The sequence below is a fragment of the Larimichthys crocea genome, chromosome VIII (genome assembly GCF_000972845.2).
Source record: "Larimichthys crocea isolate SSNF chromosome VIII, L_crocea_2.0, whole genome shotgun sequence".
Taxonomy (NCBI): Eukaryota; Metazoa; Chordata; class Actinopteri; family Sciaenidae; genus Larimichthys; species Larimichthys crocea.
In genome coordinates, this window is record NC_040018.1 from 8763622 (window position 1) to 8786956 (window position 23335).

Here is a 23335-nt window from a genome sequence, read left to right on the forward strand (position 1 = left end):
TTTTCCTGTCGAGTTTTCTAAAGGGTAGACATGATAGTTCTGCCCTTTGATAAAGTTTTGTCAAACCAAGGTTTGACTGGACCTGACCAACCCTTTTCAGTCAGTAGCTTGCTCAGTCTATAAAGGCCAGGAGTAAAAAATAAATATTCAAAAATCATTTTTGTCCTTAGACACTGCAGAGTATCACTGAGCTGACTTGAACCAACATGATTAATATGTAAGTGTTTAAAAGGTGTTAAAAGGGTTAACGGGTGTCTGCAATAAAATACAGTACGCATAAAACAGATACATAAAGATCATACATACAGAATTATTATATTATACATAATTAAATCTGTTCTAAGCCTACATGTTTGTACTAATGCTACAGTACAGCCACACCAAGCGTTTTTTATTTTTTTTAAATACAGGCCTGCGTACTAAAATATCATGTTTAATCATATTTAATAGCAGTATGTTTTAAGAAAAGTCTGGAAAAAAATATCTGCTGCATTTAACTGTACTCAGTAAAGTCAGAATCATTTCCTTTTTTTTTATTTTCAAGGTTTTATGTTTTTATTATTTTACAATACTGGACATGAAATACAATTGTGGGACTGTCTCCATGTTACACAAAAAAAAAAATCAATAAAGAGTAATTAGTATAGAATAAAACAGAATAAACTATATAAAATCAGCACTGATGGAACTAAATTCTATCTTCCAAACATATCACGGTGAAAATGAAACCACAATTAACTTGATGTGTATAAATAAAAAAGAGGAATGTGTCTGGAGACAAAATGATCCCAACTTCATGGGCAACAGTGTATGTATAAAACAAAAAGAAGGACTTTGTTATTATAGTTATGCTTTTGTTCATTCATGGAGGGAAGCCTGAGGGACAAAACCGCTCAGTAGTCTGACTATTATTACAAATTTATATCAGTAGCCTTTTTTTAGTGGCTGTAGTGGATATTATTTCCAGTATCCTTATTATATCTGTCATTTTATTTATAAAACTTCACTCAAACTTCTTGAAAGCACAGAGAGTCTGACAAAACAGCGTAACGCCGTATTTTATAGTGGTGTGTCGGTCACGAAACGATCCGGTTCTAAGAGCCGGCTCTTTGAAGTGAACGACGGGAGCCGGCTCCTCGTTGTGAGCCGATTTAAGGAGCAGTTTATTCCAGTATTTTGGTTGATAAATGAATTAAATAGTTAGTACGTTTTATTTATATAGCACGTTTTTACACCGAATGCACTGACCAAAGTGCTTTACAATGTCAAAAATAAAATAAAATAACATTTAAAAATATAAAATAATAATAACAGCAATAATGATAAAAAATAATTAATAAAACCAATTAACAAAACGTGAGGAGCCGTTTGGGAGCCGAAAGAGCCGGCTCCTTTTAGTATGCAGAGCCAAAAGAACCGGCTCTCCAAAAAGAGCCGAAATTCCCATTACTAGTATTTTACGAGCAGCACCTGAAGGCAGCATCGGGGCAACCATGCCCCGATGCTGCCTTCAGGTGCGGCTCGTAAAATACGAACCGCGCAGCCCGCGTTGGGTCACCTGACCCAAACTCCATGTCCACGTGACCGATATTCCATCCCTCGCCATTTTGCAATGTGGGAGAAGAGGGAGGCCACTTTCTTTCTTTCTTTTTTTTTATTTTTATGGCTGACTGAATAAAACACAAAGCAGGTTTATGCGCTGAGGACAAAGAGCGTCGAGTCTCTCCGTGGCAGTGAGTATTCTTGAAGCGACGCTGCGTCACTTATTAACCGAGGAGATCGTTAAAGCGTCCTTGTGCATGCATGTGTGAGGCTGCTAGCACTGTGTCACACTCGTGTCTCACTCTCTCACTCTCTCTGTGTGTGTGTGTGTGAGCTGTGAAGCTAACTGAGGAGCTAGCAGTATGTATGTATGTGTGTGTGTGTGTGTGTGTGTGTGTGTGTGTGTGTGTGTACACTCTCCGTGTCAAAGTGTGTCTCTCCACAGTGTGTGAGTTAAGGGGGAGCTGTGTTCAACTTCATCCTGCTGGAGGAAATATTTTTAGATCCTGACCTAGCAGGTGTTCACTGCAGAGAGGCTACACTGCACACACACACACACACACACACACACTCATTTAACAGCAGCAGTGAAGTCTGATCAGATCTACCACAGAAGGCCAAGTTACATAACTTTTTAGTTACATGACCCTAATTATGTGACTGTAATTTCCAAGCTTGGGATAAATAAAGTATATCTATCTAAGTTGTTCATACATTGTTTAGGTTGGAGATTTCTAACAGAAGGAGTCGGTTACTGTTGTTAATGTCTTTCTTAGGTTTTCTTCCCCTTGATGTGCAGATGCAGAAGTAGGACAAAGAGGAAGGTGAACTTGTGGTCAGAAAGTGAGAACGAGGAGTTGGATTTGCTGACGTTAAAGGATTCCAGCCACACATGTTGGATCACCCCCCCCCCTCGGCTTAGTTTGTAAACAGATGCACATGGTTAGACAGCCTTGTCTGTTGTCAGGGCTTATCATGAGTTATGCTATCACGCTTATGTGGTTATTTTTATTTCTGTTTTCTTCTCCTCTCGCCTCACCAGACCCGTATAAAGTGTAACTTTTCATGCAAAGAGCCAGACTGGCCTTTGCTGAATTCTTACTTTTCAGTGTTGAATGTTGTGCAAAACTGCAAAACTTTAAAATGGCATTCTCAGAATATTTATTACCTGCTGTTTTATTATTTAGCCTACCTTGGTAGGGCAATACAGCAGCAAGTGCTACTGCACCTCTTTGGCCTTTTATGCCTTTAATGATAGGACAGCTGAAGATAGACAGGAAGCAGAGGAGTGACACGCAGTAAATTGCCGTCCGATGCGGGATTCGAACCCGGAGCCAGCTGCAGCGAGGACTATAGCCTCCACACACGGGGCGGCCGCTTAACCCACTACGCTACCGACCGCCCCTGCTCCCATATATTTCAAATGTATGGCAGTAACACTTGTCAGTCGGATGGATTATCTTTGTGCTCAAATCTGTGAGCTGAATCTGAAAGAAATAAACGTTTGTGCATAGAAAGCAGTCTTGGATCTTATCTTGGAGTGTAAACTGAGGTCACTCACAATCATCATGTTTTCTTAGGTGATTGTAGGATTAGATCAGAGTCCTCTTTTATACCGTAACTGTATACTGTACCATATTCAATTTTAGCAGTGATACAGATTCAGGGATGGACACATCCCGTATCTGCGTGTATTGTGTGTGTGTGTGGTGATTTATAGAGCACGGTGTTTGGTGTTAAAAATGTTTTACAAATACATTTTTTTGTTGTGAAAATTGATCCGGCGCAATGGTAAAATACTGTGAGTCAACACAAACTCTCAGTATTTTATTTTTATTAAACACCTTAAAGTGTCAGAAACATGTACAGGCACCTGTTTTGATTACAGTGATCATTTAAGTGTTCAGACTGCATCTGTCAGTTTAATCTAATTGTAAAAGATTTGAGTTTTGATTGGACAAAACAAGTGATCTGGAAGTCAAAGGGAAATAGTGGCTGCCCTGTTACACGTTTTCTAGTACTTTAAAGATGATTATATCAGAAAGGCTCACGTCCCGACCAGGGCGTTACGCTCCACTCATACAAACCGTCTAGTTGTACCCTCGCCTCTCGCAAAGCGAGGTCACTCTAAACTCTTCTCTGTGGTTGTCCCCAAATGGTGGAATGACCTACCAACGGCTACTAGAAAAGCAAAATCCCTTTCGACCTTTAAAAAACTTGTAAAAACCTTTCTGTTTCGAGAATGCTTCCCTGCCTAACAAAACTAACAAAACTAACAACTACTCTGTGCTCCTTTACACCTTTCTCAGCTTATGTCCTCCTCTGTAAGTCGCTTTGGATAAAAGCGTCTGCTAAATGCAATGTAATGTAATGTAATGTAAAAGTGGGTGTGATAGAATTGTTTCGTATGACTAAGGAGGAAGGGTGTCAGCCATTCACCTAGAATACAAAAGAATTTCCGTGAATCACGCCGCCCTTTGCCAGAAGACGACTATCCTACATTAAAAATGTAACTTCTTTGTGCATGAGTTTAAATGTTGCTTCACTGGCACACATACTGATAATCTCTGTAACCGTATCAGTAGTGAGGGATGACATCTGTTCAGGTCTAATGTTCACACGCTCATTTCATTTTCTGCCTTCTGTCTGCCAGGTCATGGAGGAGATCAGCAATGTTGCTGTACTCATCACACACTCGTCCAGTGCCTCCTCTTCCTCCTCCACGCCATCGGCGCTGGGATCCCAAACGCAGCCAGCAGCGGAGGTGGACGCCTCCCACGGCTTTCAGCAGAAACAAGCTGCAGATTCTCTCATCCAGGTCATCGAGAAGCTCAGCAAAATCGTGGAGAAGCGGCCCCAGCGACGCTGTACCATGGCGGGACATAAGAGAGCAATCCAACAGGCCTCTTCTGGAGGAGGAGGAGGAGGAGGAGCGGAGGGGACAAGGGGGAGCAGAGGAGGCTCTCCCTGTAAGAAAATTAAGAGGAACTGTAAGGAGCAGGAGGGCATAGAGGAGGTGAGATTAGATGGCAGCACGGCTGACTGCGCCCTTTCTTCACCTGTGTCAGGTGACAGTAACAACAACATACCGTCAGCGGTGACGGAGGTCTCCAGCGATCCCAACAGCAGCGACCACAAGCGGACGGTGACGTGCTATCAGTGCAGCCTGTGCCCCTATCTCTCCCAGACGCTGCCCCTGCTGAAAGAGCACCTGAAGCAACACAACGAGCAGCACAGCGACCTCATCCTCATGTGCTCCGAGTGTCGCTTCACCTCCAGAGACCAGGGCCAGCTGGAGGCACATGTCAGGCTGCATTTCGACAACAGCGACAACCCGAAGAGGAACTCCGCTCTGTCGGACAGCTTCAGCGAAGGCGCAGACGAGGTTCTCAGAAAGCAGGATGGAGACTGGAGAGGGAGCAGCGGCAGTATAGGAGCTGAGGTGATCAAAAGCTCAGCAGACGGTTCCAAGGAGCTAGCTCAGAAGAAGAAATGGTACAGCTACGAGGAGTACGGGCTGTACCGCTGCCTCATCTGCAGCTATGTGTGCAGCCAGCAGCGAATGCTCAAAACCCACGCCTGGAAGCACGCCGGCCTGGTCGACTGCTCCTACCCCATCTTTGAGGATGAAGACGAGACCCCCGCGAGGAGAGAGGCCCAGGCCACGGCTAACACGGCTGGAACCAGAGAGGAAGTAGTCGTTCTTTCCCCAGTTCTTCAAGATAAAAGCCTGCAAAAGCTGCCCACTGCCTTCAAGCTCCAGCTGTTTTCCGCCCCAGTGGCAGTCGACAACAAACAGGATGTGCTGACTCATCCGGTTTCTAATTTCAATAAAAGTCCAAAAACAGAAGAGGAGGAGGAAAGCGTGTACCCCATCAAAGGTCTGACCTCCGAGGAACCCATGGTGGAGGTGCAGGTGACGACAGAGGCGGAGTCTGAGATGGAGATCGACGGTCACCACCACGATAGTGCCTCCGTCACGGACAGCTTACTGTCATCGGCTCAGAAGATCATCAACAGCAGTCCCAACAGTGCCGGCCACATCAACGTGATCGTAGAACGCCTTCCCTCGGCCGAGGATTCAGTCATGGCGACTAACCCGCTCCTTCTCAGCCCAGACGTAGACCGGGACAAGAGCTTATTGGATACAGAAGAGGACGAACGGAACCACGTGGTAGCAGTGAAGGAGGAGGTGGTCTCAGACTGCAGTGCGACTGACAGCGAGCCAGTAGGAGCTAATATTAAATCCTCCGTTGCTATAAGTAGTGACTCTCCACGGGATGAAAATATTCCCCCAGCTGGTCGAAAGAGGACACATTCAGAGTCCCTACGCCTGCACTCTCTGGCTGCTGAGGCCTTGGTAGCTATGCCTATGAGGACCCCCGAGCTCCCCACCTCCAGCACCAAGGTAAGTCTGAAGAGCATCACAGCCCAGGCACAAACCCAAACGACGACCCAGAAACTGGTAGAGGTGACTACAGCTGGACAGAAGGTTTCTGACATAGGGGCAACAGGAGCTCTGTTGGACTTGGAGCTTCATAGCAAGGGCAGAGAGGAAGATTTGGGCTCACTGGGTCTTGGCGAGGGAGATGAAGAGGGCCCTGCCACCAAAGCCGGCATCAGCCTGTCGCTGCTCACCGTCATTGAGAGACTCCGAGAGCGCTCGGATCAGAACGCCTCGGATGAGGACATCTTGAAAGAGCTTCAGGACAACGCGCAGTTCCAAAACGGAGCTGTGGCCGGCGTGGTCACGGGGAACGGAGCCGGGAGCTACGTGTGCAGCATCCCAGCGATGGACGGCTTGGTCACCTCACCCGACGGCGGCCTGGTGGAATACATCCCCGGCAGCGAGAGGCCATACCGGTGCCGCCTTTGTCGCTACAGCAGCGGCAATAAGGGCTACATTAAACAGCACCTACGGGTGCACAGGCAGAGGCAGCCCTACCAGTGTCCCATCTGTGAGCACATTGCCTCGGACAGTAAGGACCTGGAGAGCCATATGATCCACCACTGCAAGACCAGGATGTACCAGTGCAAGCTGTGCCCAGACGCCTTCCACTACAAGGTGAGGAGACGTCAGCACACACACGTGATTCACAGTAATGTTAGCTTTGACTTTGGACTCTGTGTTGTAGTTAGAACCGGTCGTTTGTTGACATTAGCCGGCTCAGTTTCTGAACTAACATTAGCCAGTGGATCACACTGTTGACACTGTAGGGAAGCGGAGACAGTTGGCACCCAGGAGCGCACATGAAGGAACATCCAACCCAAGTTTAGTACAGTACAGTGCACAGGCTGTTGAGGGCAACCGAGAGAGGCAAATATTTTTTGAAGCTACATTATTAGTTGCTCAACAGTTGGCAATAAAAATCGATTCAAACAAAAACTGTATGTAAAATCCTCCACGATGTTGGAACCTTTCAGGTTCCATTGACTGGTTTTGTAATCTAAACCATGCTTACGTGTCTTCATCATGATAAGATGGACAGAGTCGAGCAGTATATTGTATAAGGACGTGGTTCCTGTATTTTCCAGTGAGCGGTAACACTGGCAGTCCACCACTTTGTTTCCTTAGGTTCACTCGTACCACACCTAACAGCTGGACTCAAGGATCGGAATGTTCACATGAAAATCAGACAAGACAGGACAGACTCTTCTCTTTCTATCTCTTGTTGGCCATGTTGCAAATTGATGAATTTGTTTTCTCCGTCAGTCTAACTTAAAATTCTTGTATTTAATTCACAGGGCAGGTCAAAAACAGATTCACATCTTGTTATTTTATCCACAAACAGTTTTCCACAATCAATCTGTGCATAATTTATGTCAAGATAAACGTTCATACCACAATCTAAAATTATGTTTTTAAAAACTGATTAGTCAATGAGATTAGTTGTTGAACAGAAAACAAATTGGCAGCTATTTAAAGATTATTTTTATAAGTAAAAATGTCAAACGTTATCTGTTCTGAGCTTCTCGAATGTGGATTTGATGCTTTTCTTCTTCGTCTGTGACAGAAAAGTACTTTATGTTTTATTCTGGGAAACGATTATGAGTGTGTTCTGACATTTTTATGGACAAAACGATTTAGCGAGAAAATAATCAGTAGATTAATCAGTAATAAAAAAATAATCTATGATGAGATGAAGATCTTATCCATATCCATCTATCGCATCCGAATAAACTGAAACATAAACAAGTGATTAACATCTTTAACGAACACTCATCACTGCCAGCTCCTCTGTGGGCCCCAGTCACAAACACATGTGAAGGCAACATTCACTGAGCCTTCTCTCTTTTTGTCTCTCAGTAACCCAAACTGTAAAGACGAGTTAAAGCCTACAGAGAGAAGTGAGATCACCTGTGTGCACTGATAGACCTTGTTAGTGAAAGATGAAAGTGCCCGGAAGAGCCCGGCGTAGTTCTGCAGCGACAGGCGAAGGAGAAAACTATCGATTCCACCTCTGTCGTGGGACTCGAACGGAGATCTGCAAGCAAAGACTCTTCATCATTCATCAGTTTCATCACATCACACAGCAGATTTGGGAGTCGGGCTGAGAAAGTTTCTTAATTGTGAGGGCTGCTATGATATCTGCTCCAGAGGTGGCGTTAGTCTGTTAGAGGGTCTGTTAAATGGTTCATTAGTTCACTCTAAATGTCCACACTTTAGATATTCATGCAATACTGTCACAGCATATTCAAAAAGAGGACTGTCTCACTTTTTGTAAACACCTCCACATCCACTGTGCCTTTTTTAAATGTATTTCTTATTTCAAATACATATTTGCTTTGCGGCCTTGGTAGATTTAATTCACCTTGCCTAAAATGAGCAGGTTCACTTACTTTACTGACTGCATGTAGGTAGTTTATGTTTGTTCATAGTAGAAAAACATCAGACTATCTGACTAAAATCTGTTTTGTAATGTCAGCTGCAAATATTGCCATTGTTGTGTCGATATCTCATGGTATGTTTTGTATTTTCTTCTCTTAGAGTCAGTTAAGAAATCATGAAAGGGATCACCACAGCTTCAGCGGTGACGTGGCAGCCCTCGCACCAGTCACTGAAACCGTGGCCATGGTGGAGGAGGCCGAGCGGGTAACAGATGAAGGTAAGACTGGTCAGTTTTTTTTTTTTTTTATGGGCGCGTTGTGCTGAGATAGAAAGATAGATGTAACGTTGTAGATCTGTTTCATTCGTCCATTTGTGTTACAGAATGTGGCGTGCAAAAGATGTACAAGTGCGACGTGTGCGACTACACCAGCTCAACATATGTCGGGGTGAGGAACCACCGACGGATTCATAACTCTGACAAGCCTTATCGGTGAGTAGGCCTGTCACCAATTCAGAGTAATTAAGTGTCCACAGCTCCTGAGCTGATTAAACTAAAGCAACTTATTAAATGTTTGTTCTTAATAGATGGTTACTTGTTTACATATGTTGTTTTTGTTTGTTTGTATACTGGAGTATTGTAACAAAAAATTATTTCCCCCTGGGATTATTAAAGTCAGAATCAGAATGTCTCTCCTTTAAGAGTTTTGGATTTGTTAGTTTTTCTTCAAAAGTTTAAAGTTGCTCCTTTTTATTAGTTTTAGCTGTCACAATGTGTTCTATTGTTTGAATGTTAATGGCAGTTGCAGTAATTATATCTGACGTTTAGAGATAATGACGGCACGTTCAGGAAGCAGACATCAATCTCTGTACTTTTGGACGCGGATTGCCTGTTTCTTATCAGCTGCAAATTAAAATGAAGAACTTTAGACTTCTTTGTTAATGATTATACACACACCCTGCCTTAATGGGCCTTAATATAATAACAGAAGATGAGCTGTACATTACACAGTTTCAGACAGCTAATATTAGATGTGCGGCTTTAAGTGAATGTTGTTTCACTTCTGTGTTTGTGCCCTTTGTAGCTGTGTTAGTGGTCAGTGAATAAAAACTTTTTCAGTTTTCGGTTCCTCTTTCAAACCAAATACTCACCAGACGGTGAGATTGCCCTTACTGTAAGATGTGTGTGAGCTGTGCTTGTCATTTCAGGAAGGTGCATTAGGTGGCAGTACATACCCGCTAATGCTCAGCACACCGGCACAGTCACACTCTCACCCACACTCGGCCTTTGTGTTAAAACAAAGCTGCCCTGAGATGTGAACATAAACCCTTGTTACCGCCAGCTTTCTTAACAGTATGCTGCCACCTGCGTTCTCATGTCAAATGTACATACAAAAACACACACACACACATATATATATAAACAGAAAACAGGTTTCTTCTCTGCTCTGGAAAAGGTCAGGCGCCACCTAATTGCTGTTTTGTGCCGGAATTGTCAGTCATTGTATTAGCCAGGGCAAAAGTGGAGATGGGAAATATTGGATGATCCACATATAAATATTTCAACATTAAGTACGTGCAAAGGGGGTGAAAACAACACATTCAAACCTGGCTAACAGAGATGATTAGGCCTGTGTTGAAAAAATCGATTTTCCGATTCTGAATCGATTTGTATATTAATTCCTTAAGATCGATTCGTACATCCAAAGATCGATTTAGTTAAATTATAATTTTAATACATTTTCCCCCCGTGAACTTTAACCCCACTAGTCGCGTCATTGAATTGAAACAGGCGTGCACCGTGTTTAAACTACACTACGGCGTCTCACACATGCGGGGTGCGTTCAATGGCCGTCGGAATGACTATGATGCGTTCATGAATGTGGGAAAAATGGAAATTCACCGGAAATATAATAAAACTAGACAAAAGAACACTCAAGGAAAACTCTACAACTACCAGCCACTTCTGTACGTTCTCTTAAAATAACTGAGGCGATTGCGGGTTACATTTGCAAAGATATGCGCCCGTATTCCGTTGTGGAAAACGAGGGCTTCAGGCGACCAAAAAAATGGTTTTAATAACACTAACCTGAATCAAGATCGGATCAGATTGGATCGGATTATGATAATCGATTCTAAGTCTTGAGAATCGGAATCGAATCGATTCTTGGAATTTGAATCGATACACAGCCCTAGAGATGATGTCTGCATATGCTTGAATAAAGCTTCATGGCCAAAAGATGTACTTTGAATAGTACAAGTATAATTGAATGAAGCTTTAAGTGCTGTGCAGACAGATAATGACATGGTTACTGTTCTACACTCTCCTCACCCAGTCCTCATGTAAATGGCGTCAAATTAAAGCTGAGTTAGCGCTTCACCCTCATAGTCATCGCTGACATTTAGATTAGCCGGGAGGTGGAAGAAGCAGTACGCCTAACATGGCAGCGACCAGCGCTGCAGATTTTCGACTTCAGAACAGCGTTTCAGAAACGTGTGCGTGACGTCGCTCACTACCGTCATTCTGTCATTGAGTAGCTCAACGTGGCCTCCAAAGCTCAACAGGTTACATCTTGCTCGGCGGTGATAAGACTGTGATAACACACGGAAGAACTACTCCTGTACCATAATCTACTTCTCCACTGTACATGAGTATGAATACATTGTTCCAAAAAGTAACCAGCCAAATACACAAACTTCCATGTCATGCTCTTGCCCTCCAAATGTCCAGAGGATGGTAGCAGTGCTTTAAAATGTCTTTCTTTCTTATGACTTTCTAATATTTTATGTTTTATAGTGTATTATATGACTATATTTTAGCTGCTGCACTATTTTATGTCTTAAATTCTAATGAGATTTTGTTCTATTTAATATGTTTTTTCTTTCATATTTGTATGAGCACAATCAGTGGGGCCGTGTGAGATCTTAAGGACTTGAACTTGAATATTTGCCTCTAAGCAACATAAAAAAAAGCAGCAATATCCAAAGTGCAACAAAGTAGAAAAGCTGTTTTTATCGGCGGCGATTTCCTCCCTGTTTTGTTGTAAATTCCTTATCTCCGCGCGGGCTACAAGAAGTAACACGGTGACCTCAAAAAGGCAGCTTGTTTAACTCGCCGCTTTTTATCTCCGCGTTCTCTCATCTCTCGCCGTCTCCTGTCTCTGTCTGCCAGGTGTTGTAGCTGCGATTTTGCCACCACCAACATGAACAGTCTAAAGAGCCACATGAGGAGGCATCCCCAGGAACACCAGGCCATGCAGCTACTGGAGCAGTACAGGTGAGAGACTTTGAAACATACATCCGTTACTGAGAGGGACGATAAGAGTGATCACCACACCTCCGAGGTGAGAATGAAGGAGCGGTACCTTGCCAAGAGAAATCTGAGGTTATCTCAGTCCAATGCGGGAACCCGGTGTGATCACATTTCTGCTCTCTCACGGTGCCAACAGCCCGGACACTTGAAATGGGCTTCTGATTGCGACAGCAATGTTTGGTGGGTGGAAAAAGTGAAGGGGAGGTAATGTCGTCCTCCTCTAAAATGTTAAATCGACCCCTGAGTGAGGCGCTGATTGCTGATTTCCATTTGACTGAATACTTGTGCCGTATATTATACTGTCATCAGTACCTGGAGGGCCGCAATGCCCGTGCTTCCATACAGTAGAAACAGGCACCAACAATGTCTTTTTCTGTAAAGGGGCTAATTATTTAGCACTGTAGGGTACTTGAGAGAGAGAGATTTAAAGAAGGACGAGGTGTCCTGACTTTCAGGTCACTGTCTTCAGTCTTCTGTCAACTTTATTAGCTCTGATTCAGGTAACTCCTTCAATGTTCCTTCAAAAGAGCTCCCATAGAAATAATAAAAATGAGTCCATATGTATACAGTGGTCCCTAGTTTATCGCGGGGGATACGTTCTAAAAATAACCCGCAATAAACGAAATCCGAGAAGTAAGTTTTACAATTATTCTACATGTTTTAAGGCCGTAAAACCCCTAACCACACACTTTTATACACTTTTCTCAGACAGGCATTAACATTTTGTCACATTTCTCTCTTATTTAAACACTCTCAAAGTTCAAACTTTCGCAGATTTAACAAAAATAAGTACAATACTGTATTAGTAAATGAAACCAAAGATCAAAACCTGTTTTCAAGGCCAAATATTTTTAACAAATTTAATTTTAATGATCAATCTACGAGGTTTGACACATAAGAAATTATTACCAGTAACTCACGCGTATTTCACAGTTCCTCTGACAGTGCTGAACACAATGTGCGTTCATACTGTACAGTACACTGTAAAAAAAAGCATGCAAAATTACACAAAAAAAATTTGCAAAACAGCGAGGCCGCAAAAAGTGAACCGCGTTATAGCGAGGGACAACTGTATATGTATTGTCAGCATATAAAAATGGTGAAAGGACAAAAAAAAAGCCAATAAATGATGCATGTTTTGCTGTAATATTAACAGTTTTAACTACCCACAGTACAGGACACAAGCTTATCACAAGCATATCACATATCCTGATGTGTCTCATATGTTAATTCACTTGTGTTACCATATAACATGTGATGATGTAGAATATAAATGCTCCCTAGGGTACATTCAGACAGGATCAGGTACTGTGGCAAATCGCTGCAGGCTTGTGCTGGGTACATGAAATATACAAAGGCAGAACACAACAGGGAGAGTATCAGAATTCAGCCCATGATTCCACCCGGAGAGTTTTTCCAAAAGTTGGATCCGGCTCAACTTAGACATACAGTACTGCTTCCTGATGATTCATTAGTTACATATCAGCTATGACCCAGTCCGTTGGTCAGTCTTTGCTTTCATACCACTAACGTGTTTGGACCTCGTTAACATGTTGGTTCTGGGTTTGGTTGTTTCACGGAGATCAAACAAGGCATTGTTAGTATCTATATATGATCAAGCTTCAAAAACCCTGGATCCTACACTTCCCATAATGCAATTAGTAGCGTATTCTCATTGAACCCATTAGACCCCAACCTTTTAAACACTACTTATGCCGGCTTTGTTTTTTGTTTTTTTTAAAATCTGCAGTCTCCTCGGCCATGCTGTGATAATCCTGACAATGTGTTCACGGTTATCATAGAGTATTTTCTCTGACTTAACAAGAAGACGCAGGTTTCCACAGCCGGAGTACTTACACCCCCTGACAAGTTAATTATGTTTAATACGGGTGGCATTCCCCTTTTAAAGGTTTGACGTCCACCCAATCTGTTGCTTAAACCTTTAAAATCAAACTTTTTTTTCTCTTAATACGCTTCAGAGACAACTTCATGCATTCACTGGAATATTTCTATTGGATTGACGGCAAAAACTATTTTGAAATAAGTAACATATCATTTTTGTGCTGTTTAGTTTAATGGTTCAAAACTAGAGGCACTGACAGTTGGACTAAGGGATGGAATTAATACTTTGGGAAATGTCGAGGGGCTGAATTCACTGTCAGTGGGTTTTCTTTGCCTCTTCTGTGGTGACTGATAGTCGGACTCTTGGAAGATTCGAGGCATTAAGCATGAAGCGTGAAAAAGTACCACTAAAAGCGCAAATGATGGAAGAAAAGATGGAAACACGCAGGCTGAAATGGATGTGCATCATAGTCCATTTCCAAAATGCACCAATTGCCTTGAATTTCCCAGCATTCTCTGACACTGATTTGAGTCACATCGAACCACCCATCCACTCCAAAAGTGTTTTTGTTTTTCTGGTGCCATCAGACCGGAGTGTCTGAGCAGCATGTCAACCCAGACTAAACATCTGATCACATCTTAAAGACTCATGAATAAAAAAAAAACAAGCTTTTCTTCGGTAGGAGATAAAAATACCATCTGGTGGGCAAAAGTCGCTTTCCAGAATATTGCTCGGTTATCAAGTCATGTCTCACAGAAAAGTCGAAATCTTCAGCACCACACAGCAGCTGAGTGCACCGTTTTAGATATGCGTATTGAGAACTTTATTTTTTTATTCCCTTTTTTTTTTTTGCAGCGACATTTCGGTGTTTTATGATTCACCAGATCTTATCTTGTCCGCTGTTACGGGGGGAAGAGCGTGCTCGAGTTCCTTGGCCTAAATGACATTAGCAACTTTAAGCATTTGAATATTTAATAAAGACACCATCCATAATTCTTTTCATTTTGACAAATGACTTCACCGGTGTGCTCCAAATCCTATTTCCTCTCTCCACTCTTTGTCTCTGCCTCTCAAGCTCGGTGTCCCCTGTGGAGCCTTGAGTCAGGATGATTCCTCTTGATAGAAAGTAGAAGCATTAGTAGAACCTCGGTATGCATATTAAGTCGACCTCATCGCCTCTCCTTTTTTTTTTTTTTGTTTCTCTTTCACCCTCCTCCCCCTCTCTCTTCCAGGTGCTCTCTGTGTGGCTACGTGTGCAGTCACCCGCCGTCACTCAAATCCCACATGTGGAAGCACGCCGGAGACCAGAACTATAACTACGAGCAAGTTAACAAAGCCATTAACGAGGCCATCTCCCAGAGCAGCCGGTAAACGCAGGCACACGGCGCTTTCTGTTCTTTGACTCGCTTTCAGGTTTTTCGTTTCAGCAAACGTCTCCAGTGTATTTACTTGGCAGGAAAACACTTTGTAATACGTACTGTCGAGCTACAATGGCCATTAATACAGCCAAAGCTGCGTAATGCAATCTTTTTAACTTTAATGTGATGTTTACAGTAAAAGTGTTAGTGCCACCAGCTTTATTTAAAGTATTTATCAGTCTTGCAGGTTTTTAAGTGTTGCACTTTCAGTGAACACAAATTGTTGGATTTCATTGGCACTAACAAGCTGTAAAAGATTGTGCTTAAAGAAGCTAAAACTTGTCAGATCAGTTCATATTATTATTTATTTAACTGAGACAATGCATTTAATGCACCGGGTATAGCTAGAAGCTACATTCAGCCAACCTAAATTTTCCATGATTCAGTTTTTTCGCCACAGTCGAAACAAAAATGGGAATAAAGTAGCCCAACACTTCCCTAAGAATGAGCTTTACTCAGGCCTTTGATCCTGTGTCTCCCTCAGAGCTCCTCAGAAGTTGTCTGCGGTCCTGGAGACGGTGGCAGAGCGCCCTCCAGTGGCCCAGCCCTCAAAGGACAAAGCAAAGTGCCCAGTGGAACCGATGCTAACATCAACAACAACAACAATGACGACGGCAGCCTGCCTGGCTGTGGACAGCTCCGGGGGCCTACCCCCCACTCCCATCACAGACCCTTCACAGTGGCCTGTCGAATCCCAAAGCCCCCAGGGGAAGGACCCAGCACAGCTCCAGCTCCAGTCCCAGAGCCAGCCGCGCACAGGCCAGCCCCCCATTCCAGGCCTCGGCATGGAATACTGCGTGCTCCTTTTCTGCTGCTGCATCTGCGGCTTCGAGTCCACCAGTAAAGAGCGACTGATGGAGCACATGAAGGAGCACGAGGGAGACATCATCAGCATCATCCTCAACAAGGAGCAGCAGCAGCAGCAACCAGAAGCCCAGCCAGGCCTCCAAACAGCAGAGTGAGACGTGCCCTTCCCTCCTTCTCTTTATATTAACACTGACCCTGCCCACACGAGTATTTCATTCTGGTTCTTTACCTCAAGGTGATTGCGTTGATAACAAGAATTTCATGTGTTCTGTATGATAAAGAACGTTCTGTAGTTTGCAGAAGAGACACCTTGAGCAGCCGTTAAGAAAAATGCCGTGACAGAAACGTAAGAAAAGGAAAAAAAAAAAATGTTATAAGCCGTTAATATATGCGTCAAGTAACTTGACATTAAAGAGACACGAAATGTGTCCGGAGGGAAGTGAGTCTGATTTCAAGGGACAATCCCCGAGCTCTTACCCAAGTCTGACGCTTCACTTTACAGGCAAGACAAGTTCATACCTCACAAAAACCACACAATCCCTCAGCAGAAATGGAAGAAAGAGAGAGAGAAAAGAAAAAAGAGATTCACAAATTTCCAGTCTGATTTCATATACTGACCATAAGGCAGCTCTTTTATTGCTACTGTAATATTTAATGTATTTAATCTGACACAGTTTGAGGCTCTAGCCTAGTCGAGGAGGTACATGTGCGAACTCACCGATGCCTGAAAGGCATGCATCACAGCTTGAATATGATTTAATATTTATCAGTTTATTTTTATGCATGATAGTTTCCGTTATGCCAATTTAACAAGGCATGTTTTTTCTTTGTTTGTTTGTTTGTATGAGTAATTTTGCTTGTTCGATCTGTATATAAAAAAATGTCTTTGAGGAGAAAGTCGGTTGTCAAAGGAGTGGAAGTTTGACCGGAGCAAAGCAGAAACTGGTTTTTGGATTGGTTTGGTTTGGTTGTAATCTACCAGCGACAGAGGTTTTGGTTTACGGCATGTTGACGAAAAGGAATGATAAAAAGGGAAGTTGGCATGTGTTGGGCTTTTCTTTTAATTGAATGGTGCCTCAAATATTTGGAAGCAGTAATGTTGTTGTTGTATTGAATCCGAATCACCTGTTCTCACGTGATTGTGGTGCTATAGGCTCGCTTTAAGAGTTGTCATGGAAGGTATAGTCCAAATTGTTTTTATAGCCCATGCAATTTCTGTTGTGTATATAGTCACATTTTTTATAATAACCTTTTTTTTGTCAGTGTTTTTAAAATACAAAGTTTCTAGTGTCAAACTCGACTTGAACTGACTGCTGTCCCAGCTAACAAACATGCCTGAAATCCGAAATACATGGATGTAAAAAAAATAAAGTTTGGAAGGCGACGTGTTTTTGAACCCGTGTGATTGACTGAAGGCACAGGTCTTAATATATTTACCGCAGCACTGATGTCTGCACAGTGTAATGACGATAAACCGGATAACGTGGACCCACGAAGGCTTCATGTTTAACGTGATGGATTGTCTCGCTGCGTGGAAATTATTTTTCATAAACTCTTAATATCTCAAACGATGCTGACTGAGCAGGAAAATAAAAACTAGAATGTAAGGGAAATGAGTACTGGCACAAATCTAACTTATCTAGTCACACAGATGCGTGTTCGGAACAACTGACACATGCCTCGCACTTTAACGTCCATTCAAACTGTGCCATTCTTTCGGGATGCAGAGTAACAAAAATTGCTGATGCTTTCGAGTTTGATTATCGGAGAGCTTTTACGGGACAACGTTCCTGATTCTGCTCCAATCTTGCCTAGAAAATCCCATCAAAATTAAAATGAACTGAAAATTAAACATTGATTGAAGATTAGGTTGAATAAGAGATTATTCTTTTAAAGCAGGTTTCGACTCATCTAATGCATCATGCTGTCCTGTCATGCAGAAAACACTGTCAAGTTAATTCATCAGTATGCCATCCCTTAACTCCCATCCGCACAGACAGAGGCTGAGGAAATGAAGATAAAATGGAATATCCATAATTCATGTTACCCCTCCCTCTTCTCTGCCCGACATAACAGCTTGAAATTGTGCCTGCACGTGTGCGTAGCGCAGTGGATAAAACAAAATTAAATCTCTATCTCAAAGACCCGTTACCTGGCCTGGAATTCTCATTATCAGAGCAGGTAATTATTGTTTGCCGGTTAATTTACAATTGAATTACGGAAGATGCTTACATGTCCCAAAAATAAATAAATGAATAACTTCGGTACCCCTCCTGTCTGATTTAGCGTGCCATGCGTATAAATGAGCAGTGACACCGGACTGATCGGAACCAGTCACAAACACATGAATTGTAATTATTCCACTCCGAAAATATATTCTGGTCAAAGGTTCCCTGTGCAGATTTTGACCTCTAGTGGCTCTGTGAAGCTGCTTTTCTATGAGTAATTACACATTTTTCAAGATATGCAGCAATGTGCACACATGGACGCATGATTTAAATAAATAAATAAAAAAGCTTTAGGAAACAGGACACATTTGTCAGAGCTCAGAATTGACCTTTACCAGCACGTTGCATGTTTGAATAAACCATGGAAAGAAGTTGGATAAATAAGTCCAACAAAAGCAACAGCCAGAGTTAGCATACATACATAGACATACATTTATCAACACCGCCATGAATATATACTTTTGTAGTATTTTTAATTTGATCAGTTTGGCATTGTTTGTTTGACAAATGTCACTCAAGCCAGCCGTGAATTTATTCTAATACACTACGGTGCTAATGCAGAGGCATGTCATGCAGTGTAATGGTGTGTTTGTAATAAGCCTACAGATACAAAACAGTACTTGTTAGTCGGATCAACTGACTTTTATCTACCCATGAGAGTTGTGGAAAATAAGAAAAAGATATAAGATAACCAGATTTTTCACACTTACACTTTGTGTGTAGTATTATCAATAGAAATGATGGACAAAACTACAAGTAATAAAAAGAAGTAATAAACTCGATATATCTGAATGGGAATAACTGCTTTAAACTAATCACTGCGGTGTCGGCCAGACATGGAAAAATGTAACGTATACATACATAGACCATGGCCTGCTATCGAGTTATGATTACAGAAGAGCTCATGATGATATTTAAATAAAACAAATATGCACAGATAGTTTTCGAATGTGAGCTTAACAACAAGTGAAAACAAACCAACTTTCAAAGTTCTGCTAACAGCTGGCAAATCATTCTTTTGGTGGGAAATGGGTCAAGTGGGATTTTGCAGGCAGTGATATTTTCAATCTGGTGTTACAAATTGCGAAAGTGTGTCAACACAGGCAAGCAGACACAGCGAGCATGAAAGCACGTGTTGTGTTTACCCCGTCTCAGAGCATACGGATCATCGTCGCCCCGTTCACCAGTTCCATTTCATTTACAGAGTGTCACAGAAACCTACAGTTGTGCCATATTCAAAGCAAAAAATAGTTTGTTTTAGTTTATTGTGCCTTTTTCAGTTTAAAGTGTCATGTGTGTTTTGAAACTAGATTCATGACCTCTCCAAAACTTCAGTCAGTTATCCGTATTCAGAGGTCCATATTCTGATTCAGGCGCAAAATCATGGAAGCAAAAAATCTTGATTATTGCTACAATGCTGGGTATTATGATGTGAACACCTCAATATGTTTTACAAAGAGGTTTTATTCAGTAGTTTTGGGGGGATGTAGAACCAACAACAGCAAACAAAGAATGTGAAACAGCCCTTTTTTTATATATATATGACTGGCTATTTTACCTAGTAATGAGCTCAAACACTTGGTACTGTATTTTAAGTGTGTACATATTGTAGATGAAGACTGCAGAACCTTAAAACTGACATTTTTTTAAAAGATAAAAATCTATTTTTTAATGATCTTGTTAAGAAAAAAAAAACAACCGAGACAAAAAAAAATACATTTAAATTTTGGCTCTGATCTTATTTACTCCCAGTCTGTTTGAGGGAAGTGACAGTTTTAAGCTAAATACAGTTAAATGAGCTATGTGTATTTAAACCAAAGGAGGTGGGGACGATATAACATGTCTGTCAGTGTATTTTTGCTCATATTTTGTACTGGATGTTCAATATGGAATTGTCTCAGACAGCAGCGTGACGCTTGGCTTTATGTTTATTTATTTTTAGAACATCATAGGCTTTATTACGTCACTACTTTGCCATTGTATTTTTGGTAATAAAGACTGAGGAAAAAAAATTAAAATGCGGTTTTGTCTCTGTCCCGTGTTTGTGACATGATGGAAAGTTATGAAGTCTGAAAGCTGTAGTCAAAATAAAATCCATGAAATTTCCACAATGAATTGAAGTAAAATCTGAATATATTATGAGATATAAGAATCAAACAACTTTTTTTGGTATAGAAATGTGAAAAAAAGGTTTTTATTAAATATGCAAACACAAATCTGTTATTATATACAGGTAAGAGCTGGACAACAATTTATAAACAAGTTAGATTGTTACTTTAGAGCTACAGGTGATGCAAGAGTCCATAGCAGTGTGAAGAATGCTAAATGAGTTACTTCATGTGTAGTAGTAGTAGTAGTAGTAGTAGTAGTAGTAATAATAATAGATTTAATTTATAATGCACTTTACATTTGAAGCAAATCTCAAAGTGCTACAATACACACACGTAATATACACACACAAAGCGACAAGTACTGTATATCACCACAAAAGAAATGACGTTAAAAACGATATATGGAAAAAAGGAAAGTTGGAAGTACTTTTTTAAAACTTTCAAGGGTCTGTGATGCCCTCAGATGGATAGTAGTGGATTGTAAGCATGCAGTATTATGGAGAATTACAGGGTTATTACCAATGAGAGTATAAAGAATGGACAGCACTTGAGTGACATCATTCTAAATATGCGGCACGCTGCCTCTTCTGTCTTCTGGTTAATCTAAAAAAACAGCACAGACGTGAATCATGGGCAGACCTAAGGCGACAAATGATGCCTGGGTGCTCAAATGAGCCATCTGTAACAGCGCCCACCTGTCAGTCAAAGCAGCATCACGCTGTACATGTTACATATTATTCACTTAATAAATTCATTCTGAATGAACAATAGGCAGTTTTATATCCTGTCATGTCTGAATTGAAAAACACTGGTTAATTATAATTATTACACTGTAGGATCTGTCTAAACTCTTTATATATATATTTCTAACAAAGCAAAGAGGCCTCAGGCCTTTCACATCTCTGCGCGCTCCCACCAATGAAAGAAGCACCCTTGTGTCAGGGCAGGACATGCAGGCAGTTGGCCTTCATCATGTGTTTTCATTAACCCCTTACAAGCTGTGAAAGGGTTGGGTTCAATGTTAATACATGGTGACTGAAAGAAACTGCTTCCAGCTTTTTTTTTTGCATGCTTCATCTTGAATCAGAACGGAGCCATGAATTATATAATGTGTTCCAGACCTGCACAGCATGGAACAAAAGTTTCCAAACTGTCTTGTATAACTATAGTAAAACATGTTTTGTCCTCGCTACTTCTTTACACAACATGAACACAGGAGCGAGGTCGTGTTTTGTCCTCTGACAAGGCTTAGTTTTTAATTTGAGATCTTTTTTTTTTTTTTTTGAATAATCCAGAGAACACCTGTTACCCAAGGCTCTTTGCAAGGTAAACATTTGATTCAATCATCTGGGCTCACAGGGGCAGCTCAAATGCAATTAACAATCATCAGTTGAGTTTAGATGACAGTGACCAATCAGACAAAGAATATGGATATGAAAATTAAAAAAAAAAAAACTATTATCTATATATATATTTCATTTTAGTAGCTGCCATGATTATTAATAGCAGTTGAAGTTGTCAACAGAATTGTCCTTTCAGTGTATCTGAGGACTGAGGAAGAAGAAACTAAAGGGCAGAAGGAGCTGGTTGAGGTGGTTCGGGCACCTGATCAGAATGCATCCTGGGCACCTCCCCTCAGAGGTTTGTTTTCTGTGCACATATGACTGGCAGCAGACCCTGCAGTAGACCTGGAAACACACTTGAAGGATTATATATCTCATCTGGCCTGGGGATGCCTCAGGATCCCTTAAGAGGAACTGAAAAACATTGCTGGAGAGAGGACTGTCCAGATGATATTGCTTAGCCTGCTACTACTGGAACCCTGGCGCGGGCAAGTGGAAGAAAATGGATGAATACCACTAGAAATATGAAGGGTTTGGGTCCGGACAGCAGTAATGAGTTGCTCTAAATTGATGAAAAGTCATAGAGCACATATGGAATGGATAAATACTTTTCATTTTGCCACTGTACAGACTCCTGTCTACAGTAATGGTCCAAATATTTGAAAAAAAAGGATACAGTTGGTGGATACAGGCGGTGATGGAGAGGTCCAGATGTTTGGATCTGGATCATCCCCCAGGAGATTCAACCTTTCCTCTTCTCTCTCCCACTCTCTGTAGTTTGCATGCAGTAATGTCTCTCTGTTTGAACGCTGTGCTGCCTCCTCTGTGCTTGTGTGTCTGTCCTCTTTCAGGTCTCCATGGCTGAGAGAAGGTCATGTGGCTCAAGTCCTACCTATCCAAGCTGCTCAACGTTCTCCTGGTTCCATTCTCTTCACATCTGTTTTACAATCTACATATATGTGTATTTTTGTTCGCTTATCCTCATCGGGGTCGCGGGTTGCTGCAGCTGACTTTGGGCGAGAGGTGAGGGCACATAAAGACAAACAACCTTTTATACTCACACACACACACACACACACACACACACACACACACACACATTAACCTACTAAGTGTATGTCTTTGGACCGTGGGAGGAGAGAACCCACACGGACACGAGGAAACCATGCAAACTCTTATATAAATTAACAGTAGAACATAGGGTGTCTGTATGCTGAAGTCTAAAGTCTTAAAGTCCATTGAGGTAACTTGTGATCTGTGATTCTAAACTACAGTATATACTGTAAAAAAACACTGAAGAAGCAACCTTCAGCTACCATGGAGGGTGACGTTAGGAGGACACCAGTTATTGAAGTTATTCTTAATTCTTACTAAAAACTGAAAAGAGGTTTTCTTTTACAGTGACACGCTGAAGTAAAGCCTTTCAATCCTGATGAAAGTGGAGCAGGTAAAGAAGTGACTTGTTAATTTTGGATGATCAAAGAATGTACTGTCAAAACTATTTGGCGCAGATGTGACAGAGTTATGTTGAATCTTTTTAACCACACAAAATTTCACATTCAAATTCCTCATTCTAATTAAAGGTGTAGTAGGATTTAGTGGCATCTAATGGTAAAGTTCCAGATTGCAAACAACTGAAGACTACTCGCCTCACCCTCCCGTTTTAAAGAGAAACTATGGTGGACATTAAAGCCACAAAAATTACACAAAGTCCTATTAAGTCAGTGTTTGATTAGTCTATTCTGGGTTTGTAGAAACATGACGGTTCAGGTTAATATACAGTAATAAAAACATAGTTATGCTTATTGTATCACATTTCTGCTAATAGATCTCCTTGTTACACACTGGACCTTTAACTCCTGTAGACATTTAAACATATATGAATAAAGATATAAAGTAAAGTA

General features: G+C 41.6%; 1 protein-coding gene across 1 annotated transcript; it reads left to right on the forward strand.

Annotated features, from left to right (window-relative positions):
* Positions 1–1566: 1566 nt before the first annotated feature.
* On the forward strand, positions 1567–19995 carry znf507 (zinc finger protein 507). The gene is made up of 7 exons (XM_019261553.2): positions 1567–1733; positions 4196–6607; positions 8531–8648; positions 8753–8861; positions 11541–11645; positions 14757–14891; positions 15427–19995. The coding sequence occupies exons 2-7, from the start codon at positions 4199–4201 to the stop codon at positions 15902–15904; spliced, it is 3354 nt and encodes a 1117-aa protein (XP_019117098.1). The 5' UTR covers positions 1567–1733; positions 4196–4198; the 3' UTR covers positions 15905–19995.
* The last annotated feature ends 3340 nt before the right edge of the window (positions 19996–23335 follow it).